Genomic DNA, 10045 nt, shown 5'->3' with positions numbered 1-10045 from the left:
AAAAGAATGAAATTTAGATCAAAATCTTTATATTTTAATTTTATTATTTAAATATTAATAATTGATGTATTGCATGTTATACCTTTGTATTTTTTTTTAAATTTTTTATATAAATACCTAATAAAAATACTTTCCAAAAACTAAAGGAGACAACTTTTGTTTGTATTATTTTGTTCTGCACAAAATATTTGCTTTTATATATTATCGGGTTATTTAATTAAATACTATGAAGATATATATTTTTAAAATTTCATAAGTCATATAAGGTTGATTGGGTGGTTAAGAAAAATGGAAAAGTTGCGAATTCGATTCCTCCTACTAAGACTGACAATGAGCCGAATCAACTCAAATATAAGTTTAAAACTCGACTCGACAATTGACTTGTTGAACTTGATTCATAAATCAAATGAGTTAAGTTTAAATTCAAAGTTGAGTTCGTTAAATAAAAGAGTTGGACTTGAGCTACATATAACTCAATTCAATTGATTTATGAACCAGCTCAATATATAAATTTATCTACTTATGGCTAGATCGATCTATATATATAATATTTTATATAATTGAATTCCTATATTTATTTTTAGTCAAGTTAAAAATAAAAGATTATGCCGAACTAGAGTCGAACTTTGAGTTGAACCATTTCTTATCAAGTCGAGTCAAACTGGGTCAAACTTTACTTATTTTTAACAAAATTAATAAATTAATAATTAACATTTATAAAAAAAAAAGATTATTTGAAGTTAAAATTTTACTTGTCATTATTTATTACTGCTACAAGATTTTAAAAACTCTTAGAAAAACTTGTTTCTCTTCCTTTATTTCCTTTCCATTTTCTTGTTACCCGTTGTCCAAACACCGCCTTATGGCCCTTAACCACCCTATTCCATAATCCACTCAACAGAAAGGCTTCAAAATCCAAAGAGTTCCCATGTATTAAAGTTATCTACATCACCTGTCACGCGGGACAAGTATATCTTCACCTTTGGGTAAGGTAGTGAATCAAATTCCTTATAGTTGTTACCTATATTCTTTTGTCGTGAAACAAACTTCTAACATGTTAGAATATATATGAATCTGTTGTAAAAAAAATTATATTGTTTTTTTTTTTAATTTTTAGGATAAAAAAGAATATATTTTCAAACAAATTAAATTTGATTTCTCGTACAGTTATGCATTTCTTTAATTTAAAAGACCCATTCGGATACCAATAATTCAGAAATATTCAAAAAGTAAATGCAAGCCCTGGGAAATACCGGTTGGATAAAGAGGTCTGTGTTGTGGAACCATGATTGGAGTGTGTGGGGAAGCAGAAAGAGTAATAAATCGATTCTCTTATTCTATCACATGATTGGGTGGGAGAAAGAAGACATCATATCCTTACATGAGAGCACTTGTGGCAACTGTTTCTGCACGCATCTTATTACACTCACTACTGAATGGATAACTTAATGAAAAAGCAACCAAGACCATAACTTTAGCTTCTGATTTGGAAAAGAATGACATTTGAATTGAATTTCACTTTCGAAAGAAAGACCATCTGATGTTATGACGTTGCTATACAATATTTACTTTCCAAAAACTAAAGGAGACAACTTTTGTTTGCATTATTTTGTTATGCACAAAATATTTACTTTTATATATTATCGGGTTATTTAATTAAATACCATGAAGATATATATTTTTAAAATTTTATAAGATTGATGGGTGATTAAGAAAAATGGAAAAGTTGCAAATTCGATCCCTCCTACTAAGTTGATATAGTTGTCTTTGTTTATTAACTTGATATTGATTTTATTTATGCATGAAATAAATAAATAAAAATTTATAAAATAATTATAATTTTAAATTGAGTTCAACTAAATTAAGCTATTCGTGAATTTAAATCAAGTTAAATCGAGTTAAAAATAAAAGATTATATCGAATTAGAGTCAAGCTTTCTTATGTCGAGTCAAATTGGATTAAACTTTACTTATTTTTAACAAAATTAATAAATTAATAATTAGCATTTATAAAAAAAGATTATTTGAAGTTAAAATTTTACTTGTCATTATTTATTACTGCTATAAAATTTTAAAAACTCTTAGAAAAACTTGTTTCTCTTCCTTTATTTCCTTTCCATTACTGTTAAAAACTCTTAGAAAAACAAGTAATGTTTCTCTTCTTATAAAAATTTAATATGTACTGTGTAAAAAAAACTAATTTCAATTAATAAAAAATATTATAAATATAACTTTTAAAATAATTAATTATAAAGTAAATAAATATATTATATATAATGGTTTGTACTAACTGAATGACATTAGTGTACATATTATTCATTTTACTTAAAATCAAAGAAATAAAAAATGATTAATATGTCAAAGTTAAGATTCAATTATTAAATAATATTTAAATTTTATGTTTGACAGAAGTAATTTTTCATTAAATTTTATTTATTTTTAGGTTGAATTTTAAATTAGTAAATATCTCTTAATTTACTTTTGATGAAACGGAGTGTGAGGATCTAGAAAAAAAAATCAAGAGAATGTTGTTTCTTTTTATTTTCAACAAAAGCAGACAAAGTTTCGTATACTCTATGGCTCCAAGATTCTAACAAGGTTACTTGCTCCTAGCTCTTCCTGGTTCTCTTCTTCCTTATCCCTTATTATATCCTCTCTGTCGTTTGCAATATCCAATATTCCAACAAAACACATGGATCTAGCTACACTGCTGCTAACTGTTCTCTTCATCGCAGGCCTCATAAATGTTTTCTTTTACATACCCACCACCAAGATTAGTGCGTGGCTTCAAACTTTCTTCCCCAACAATAATTCTTGCAACAAAACCAAAACCAACTTGGCTCCTTCTCCTTCTCCCTCTTCACCAACGACCAAGATGGCGGAGAGTGGTTCCCAAAAGAAGAAGGAAGAGCTTAGAAAACTGTTCTCCACATTCGACAAAAACGGCGACGGGTTCATAACGAAGCAGGAGCTGAGGGAGTCCCTGAGGAACATCGGAATCTTCATGGCAGACAAAGAGGTGGATGATATTGTTGTCAAGTACGATTCCAACAGTGACGGCTTGATCGATTTTGAAGAGTTTTGCTTGTTGACAAGTGAGTGTGTAGGAGGGGATCATCATGAGAAAGAGGGTGGTGTTATGGGAAATGAAGAGGTTGATTTGAAGGAGGCTTTTGATGTGTTTGATAAAGACAATGATGGGCTTATTTCGGTGGAGGAGTTAGCTTTGGTGCTTACTTCGTTGGGGTTAAGGGAAGGGAGAAAGATTGAAGAGTGCAAAGAGATGATTAAGAAGGTTGATATGGATGGAGATGGCATGGTCAATTTTAACGAGTTCAAGAGAATGATGATGAATGGAGGAAAGCTTGCCTTCAACGCATAGGGATCCACTACAGGTTCTCTTTAATTTCTTCTTCAATTCAGATCCGCCATCGTTATTAACTCCAAAGAACACCGAGAATTGAACACTTTACCATTGAAATTGTGTGTGTATATATGTGAATATGATGGCCACATCATCATCATCATCATGTATGCGTTTCACACCACCACCACTTCGATCGTAGCTAGATACATGAAATGAAATACTGTTCTGATTTAGTAAGTGTAGATTCTTAGTTAATTTTCCATGTTTCTGTGTAACATATGGCAATTGCTGTGTTGACCCATTCTTTTTCTTTGGCAAGGAATTTATTTTCTTTGATTGTGTCTGTGTGTTATACTGGTGCCAATTTATTTTCTTTGGCAAGAAAGTCTTGAATTTCCAGCTTTGTTCACTTTTCTCCATGAAATTGGGAAAAGTAAATTATGGATGTATATATACACTTTTATTTTATATAACAATGATGTTGTTTCTGCTGCCTCGCATGCTAGATAGGACGAAAACTTACCAAGTTAATTGTGAAGGTTAATTTCCACGAGGGAGACTATTTTAAGCAAAAACTAATATGAAATATCATTGGATCGGATTCTGAAATCCATTCAAGAAAAATATTACTTCTTTCAACTCTTCAAAATCACCCTCAACGATACATGTGGACTTCTTCCGACGTCCTAATTTCTAATGATCTTCACCATACTAATTTAATTTGGTAGAACTTGTAATCCTTTGTTTGTTTAAACTTTCAAATAAGCCTACTACGTTTTCTATTTAAATGCATTCCCCTTTTTTATATATAGAGAGAAATGTTTGTTTCAATTCAAGAAGTCCCACAGGTATCGTCGCGGACTCGTGGGAATATATCTCGTCATAGACAAAGATAGTACTAACAATTAGTTCAAAATTCATTTTAAATCGAATTCATGTTGTAAGTTTGAAGTGAAGTAGTTTATATATTTTCTTTATTAAATTATTGGTACAGAATATTACTGGAATTTACTTTAACTAAAATCCAATTATGGACCTAAAATTAAAATCTCAAAAAAAATTAAATATATAAATGTTTATCTAAAATTACACTAACTAATATTTTAACAAGACGGATTTAAAGATGGATTTAGTTATACTTTAAGTCTATGTCTTTTTAAAATGTTTTCCCATTTTTTAAATGATATATATTTTTAGTCAATTTGAAATGATATTATATACCTTGTTCTTGTTGTTTTGTATATTTGTGAACGTCGAAGATAGTGTAAAAAAATTTATAATAACTTATATATTTTATTCAATCAACTAAATCAAATTCCCTTTTGATATATTGTTCTTCATGTTGTTAATAGTTTGTTATACAGGTCAATATAATTGATCTAATATCAACCATTTATTTTTTTAATATCATTGATAATTATACTTAATTTTTTTTAAAGTAGATCATTCACACGTACTGTGTGGGGTTGCTTGTTTGTTTTTACAGCTCTTCAAAACGCGTCTAGAAAAAGCAAAAGCAAAAGTGTATAATGTATTAACATAGAATCACGCTTGCTTTTTACATGCTCCATTATAAATAATATAATATTTCCTTTTATTATTTTGTTTTGTAGAAACAAAACAAGACAAAAGTTTGCTAATTTAATTGACCCTAATAGACTTTGAATTCTTACCAAACTATATTCTGGCTGACTTTTACAGAAAATAACTTACAACTCCTTGACCCATGGACTAGAACAGGTATAGTGGATCCCTTGGCAAAGGTTTACACATTCCAGGTAAACTTTATAACTCAGTAGTCGATTTTGTTAGATGATTTTTTTAATGAATAAGTTAGATCGATTTATTTATGTCTTTATTGGATTTGATGTACTGATAAGTTAATTTATTTGAATTTGGATTTGATTCCATTAATATACTAATTTTAATATTATATATAATTAAATGGTAATCTAAAAAATATATATAACTAAAGTATATATATATATATATATATATATATATATATAATTTTTACACAATTTTTATTTTTCTAAAGTATACACATCAATTGAAAGGAATGACATTGATAGGAGATAATGATCACATATATTTTTATATGTTTAATGTCATGGGCTTGTACACATCAAACATGTCATTTGGGGGTTTAAATAGGCTATTGGAATAGTCGAGGCTCTTACTCTATATTTGAATGGGGTATTTAAATAAGACAATTTATTTTTTTAATAAATTTGAAATACTCTGTCATAATTCAGTTGTTTGGATATTGAATTTCAAAAAATTTAAAATGACATCAATTTTTTTTTTAAATTTAATAGACTAAAATGATAGAAATTGAAATTCCACATAAATGATAAGAATTTCAAATTCTCTACTCTCACATAGGCCCTTTTGTTCTCTCACACCTAAGTGGTGGTGGTGGTTGGAGTAACACATCACGGCGGAGAAGTCGTCGAGAAAATCCTCCAGCTTTGACAACAATGACGCGTGACCCACACTTTGCAATGAATATTCAATGAAACTCATGTCGTTGTAGTTCAGATTTTGCTCAAACACGAGACTTTGCGATAAATTGAACTAGTAAGAACTAAGATGAAAGAAATCTAGAGATTGACGGCGCCAAGCCTCGAGCGACACGGAGTTTGCCATTTTCGTTGCTCTGTCTTTGTCACGGATCCGCCATTTTCGTGACTCGCTCTATACAGATCCGCACTCCATGCATTTCACATCTTCTATGTTGACTTCTCCCGTTGCCACCATGACCACCTTGGCCACACGGTAATGACGCAAGGCACCATAATCGTTGTGGCACGAGACATTGTAAACGCGACAAAGATCTCGACCTCATCGAAGGAAGAGGAAATAAATTTTCGAGCACATATCTTAAAAGAAGAAGCAATATGATGCTTGCATATTTATTGTTCGAATTCTGGGACATTAAAGAGAAATGAGGGTTCTAATCTTGTAATGTGATGAAAGATATGTGACATGAATTTCTTCATGATAATCTACGGTTCGTAATGGGTTGTTGGATGCAATTAATGAAGAGGTGAGGTTGTTCGTAATGTGTTGTTGGATGCAATTAATGAAGAGGTGAGGTTGAAAGGATGTCTATGTTGAATCGATTTGGAGAAGATGTGAAGGAGCTTAGTTTGTGGCACGGAAAAAAGAAGATGTAGTGGCGGTTGGGATTATCAGTGACAATGGCGGTGTTAAGGAAGATGATGGAGATATCTACGCCAACGACAAGAGATCCACTGACATCAGAAGTACAATGAAAATTAAATTTTATTGAAATTGAATTACTTTATTCAAACAAGAAAATTTAAATACAAGAAATTAAATTATTTCATTCAAACAAAATATTTATAAAACAAAAAAATTTAAATCAACGCAATTAAAATGTTATGTATTTAAATTTCTTAGAAATTTTTAAATCCTGCATCCAAACACATGGTACTGTTATTTCAAGTGGGAGGAATGTAATATACTACTTCATAACACATTTTTTTTTCCATCACACTATTATATTATCTATTGAAATTTATCTGAAACGCATTATTTGGGGTCATGAGGTCAGACCTGCTCCCTGTTCATTGGAGTCACATTCTCAATTTATTGAATCAGTATCTTACTACCTCAAATTAATTTAAACTTAATTTGGTATCACGCTAAATACAACATGATTTGATATGTTAAAATGCATGATTGTTTATTGAGTTTCTATGGTAACCCAATAAATTTGGGAGTTTTAATATTCTTAATTTTTTTAACCAATCAAATTACATGTCATCTTCTTATTACTTTTTTTTTGTTTTTTCAAATTAGTCATTGATTATTATCTTTTAAAATTTTAAACTAGCAACTTTTCAATTAAAAGTGATTAAAAATAACTTTAGAAGTCTAAATCCTAAAATCTTTTTAGTTACTTTTAATACTTTTTATAAAAAAAATTATTTCTTTTGTAAAATATTTAGATGAGTACTCTTCTTTGTTATTTTCTTTAACCTTAAAGATGTTTTTATTAATTTATACATAATTCACTATGTATTAATTACATTAAGGGGAGGACGAAATTCAGTGTTTTTTTCTAATTTCTCACTATGTATAAAAAATTTTATTTTGAAACCATTTTATTTATAATAACATAGTGTAGAAAGAAAACCAATAAAAAAACAATACAGAGACTTATTGAATACTAATGCAGATTGGATCACCACACAAAAATGACAGATTCAATCTTCGCATCAGGTGACAACTCTTTTGTCTCATAACAAACATGATCGCTCGTTACGCATTTGAGTTGATAGAAACTTGTCAAAAACAATAGTGGCGGCAGAAAACACCAGCAATAGACAGTTAGACACAGTCCTAGATCATCCAGGGGCTTACATGAAGCATGCCAAATCAAAATTCTAACACATCGAAAATATTTATCACATGGGTATCAGCATCAAAAGAGCTAATAATATATGGGAGGACCAATTTTTTTGCCACATCCACGCATCATTAAATAGTATAAATCTTCAATATCCACCATTAATTAAAAATGTGGAGTAATATAAATTCATTACCTCGTTTCTTCTTCAATCATGATTATTTAAACTACAGAAACAGCCATGTTACCTAGAAAACATCGGGATGAAAACGGCCAGGGATGGAACTACTTTGTTCAGCCTGCTTTAGGTGCATTGTCAATGCATAATTGTTTACCTCTAAAGCTCTTACCTGTTCCTGGTACTGCGACACTAATTGCTTCAAATGCTTCAACTCTTGATTTCTGTCTTCATATTCTTTCTGGCGTTCGTGCTGAATACCGACAGCACGCTTCAGAATCACGTTTTCTTGAATAAGGGCCTCCACTTGTTCCTTCAGCATCATATTTTCCTGAATTCAGTAAACCAAACAATGAGTACATCATATCACACCCTATGACATTTATTAAAAGGAATTGAAAGTGCATATTTGCTTGGTATTTGGGTTGACAATGACAATGCTGAGAAACATATACGCATAATAAATAACCTGGTGAATGTTTCGCTCTGTTTCAACACTTGCTCTTGCGCAAATGGACTTCTCCAATGCCTCTAGCATTCTTGAAGCTCGAGATTTGGCATCATCCATGTTTGAAGCATTCATCATTTCAATAACAAAAAGCTCTACCCATTCGGCACCGCTTGTAGGATACTTTAGTCCAGCTGCTGGATCATCAGAACCTGAAACTTCTGCATCACATTTTGCTCCACCTACAACAAAAAAATAGCCACCTATTCCCATCAATACCCCAAAATTTCAGTGGTATATATATAAATTCATACAGATTGCATATTTCTTATCCACATTTCTACTTTCTAGAATAAACACTTAATTTAATCCCTAAAGTATTATCCTCTTTCCTTAATTATATTTACAGTAAGCAATCTTCCAAGTAATAAAAATAATGCAAAGTAGTCTCCATTGAAAAATTCTTCAAATTGGTTCTAAACCATAGTAAAATATATCAGTTTAAGGACTAAACTGATGGACACTTAATACTGGATAGATTATTTAGAAGTGAGGGTCTAAATTAGTAATTTATTCCACATTTGACATACTGAGTGGCAGCACTAGTAGGATGTTGTTAGATATATCCCGCGTATTGATGAAAAGTCAAAACAGTGTATATAGGTGAATTGACAAGTTAGTGGACTTCTGGATACCAATTGGGAGAGCTCAAAACAAAACTATCAAAATCGTCGTTGTAGCTTGGAATTCAAAGAATGAGCATCGGAATTCCCAAGCTAGCGCATGTTTTAGAGTTGAGTTAGGCAAAAATTTAGAGTTTAAGAAGCTTAACAGATTCACCTTGCAATTGAGGAGGAGCAATATCAGATGCGATGGGAGTAGAATCAAGAGAAGGAGGCGGTGGTGCTCCTAGTCGGAGCTGGTTTAAGCTTCTGATAGCGGAGTCGATGTCGTTGCCGCAATCTTGGAGAGCTTTCTCGAGAAGGTGGTGGTCCATGTCAGGGAAAAGGGCGGCGAGGTGGTGGAGGAGGGAAGAAGGAGGAGGAGAGAGGTGAACGGGAGAAGAAGAAGAGGAACAACGGATCCTCTTGGGAGGAAGGTCTTGGAACAGCGCTGATCTCTTCCCGCACACTATGATCGCAGACATCTTTCGATCCTCTGCTCACACCGCCTCCGATCCGCCGCTCATGCAATCCGCCGCTGCGATCTCCGATTAAGAATAACAACAACTGGATCCCAAGTAACGAGCTCCTTCACACACCTGGCACTCTCTTTGTCGCTCTTGCTCTACTCACTACTTCATTTACACGCGTTAGCTTTTCTCTACTACTGTGCAGTGCCGCGTCAACTACTGTTAGTACTATTAGCTAAAAACTATGAAGACACACTTTATACCAAAGTTCCAATTTCCTAAGGTCGGAGAAAACACGCATTCGTGGGTCACATGATAAAAATTATTTGATAATTTATAAATCATTTAAGTAAATTATTCAACTTAAAAATACTTTTAAAATATCAACCGTCTGATGAAATCAAATATTCATATTAGATTTAAAAATAAATAGTTATTTTTTTCTTAAATATATAGAATATTAATAAATTTATTATTAAAAGATGAAAATTTAAATTTAGCTCCAAAAAGTAAAAAAAATACAACAAATTTATTTATCTTTTA

General features: G+C 31.3%; 2 protein-coding genes across 3 annotated transcripts; one reads left to right on the top strand and one right to left on the bottom strand.

The window, feature by feature from the left end:
• Nucleotides 1–2496: 2496 nt before the first annotated feature.
• LOC114374164 (calmodulin-like protein 3) lies at nt 2497–3861 on the top strand. Its single transcript, XM_028331774.1, has one exon. The coding sequence runs from the start codon at nt 2692–2694 to the stop codon at nt 3379–3381; it is 690 nt and encodes a 229-aa protein (XP_028187575.1). The 5' UTR covers nt 2497–2691; the 3' UTR covers nt 3382–3861.
• A 3857-nt stretch (nt 3862–7718) lies between these two features.
• LOC114377533 lies at nt 7719–9744 on the bottom strand. Of its 2 annotated transcripts, none has more exons than XM_028336084.1 (3): nt 9211–9744; nt 8425–8612; nt 7719–8253 (listed from the first exon to the last, which is right to left on the bottom strand). In XM_028336084.1, the coding sequence occupies exons 1-3, from the start codon at nt 9515–9517 to the stop codon at nt 7993–7995; spliced, it is 756 nt and encodes a 251-aa protein (XP_028191885.1). In that variant the 5' UTR covers nt 9518–9744; the 3' UTR covers nt 7719–7992. The 2 variants fall into 2 exon arrangements, with proteins under 2 accessions (XP_028191885.1, XP_028191883.1); XM_028336082.1 differs by having other exon boundaries at nt 8392–8612; nt 9211–9725.
• Between the last annotated feature and the right edge of the window lie 301 nt (nt 9745–10045).

This window comes from Glycine soja, chromosome 11 (assembly GCF_004193775.1).
Source record: "Glycine soja cultivar W05 chromosome 11, ASM419377v2, whole genome shotgun sequence".
In the NCBI taxonomy this organism is placed as follows: domain Eukaryota; kingdom Viridiplantae; phylum Streptophyta; class Magnoliopsida; order Fabales; family Fabaceae; genus Glycine; species Glycine soja.
Note: the sequence above shows the minus strand (reverse complement) of the source record. Positions and strands in the feature narration are given on the sequence as shown.

Coding starts and splice junctions, on each gene's coding strand:
- LOC114374164 (XM_028331774.1), top strand. CDS start 2,692: ATGGATCTAGCTACACTGCTGCTAACTGTTCTCTTCATCGCAGGCCTC.
- LOC114377533 (XM_028336082.1), bottom strand. CDS start 9,517: ATGTCTGCGATCATAGTGTGCGGGAAGAGATCAGCGCTGTTCCAAGAC. Junction 8,613..9,210: donor TGCTCCTCCTCAATTGCAAG/GTGAATCTGTTA, acceptor TTTTTGTTGTAG/GTGGAGCAAAATGTGATGCA. Junction 8,254..8,391: donor CAGAGCGAAACATTCACCAG/GTTATTTATTAT, acceptor TACTGAATTCAG/GAAAATATGATGCTGAAGGA.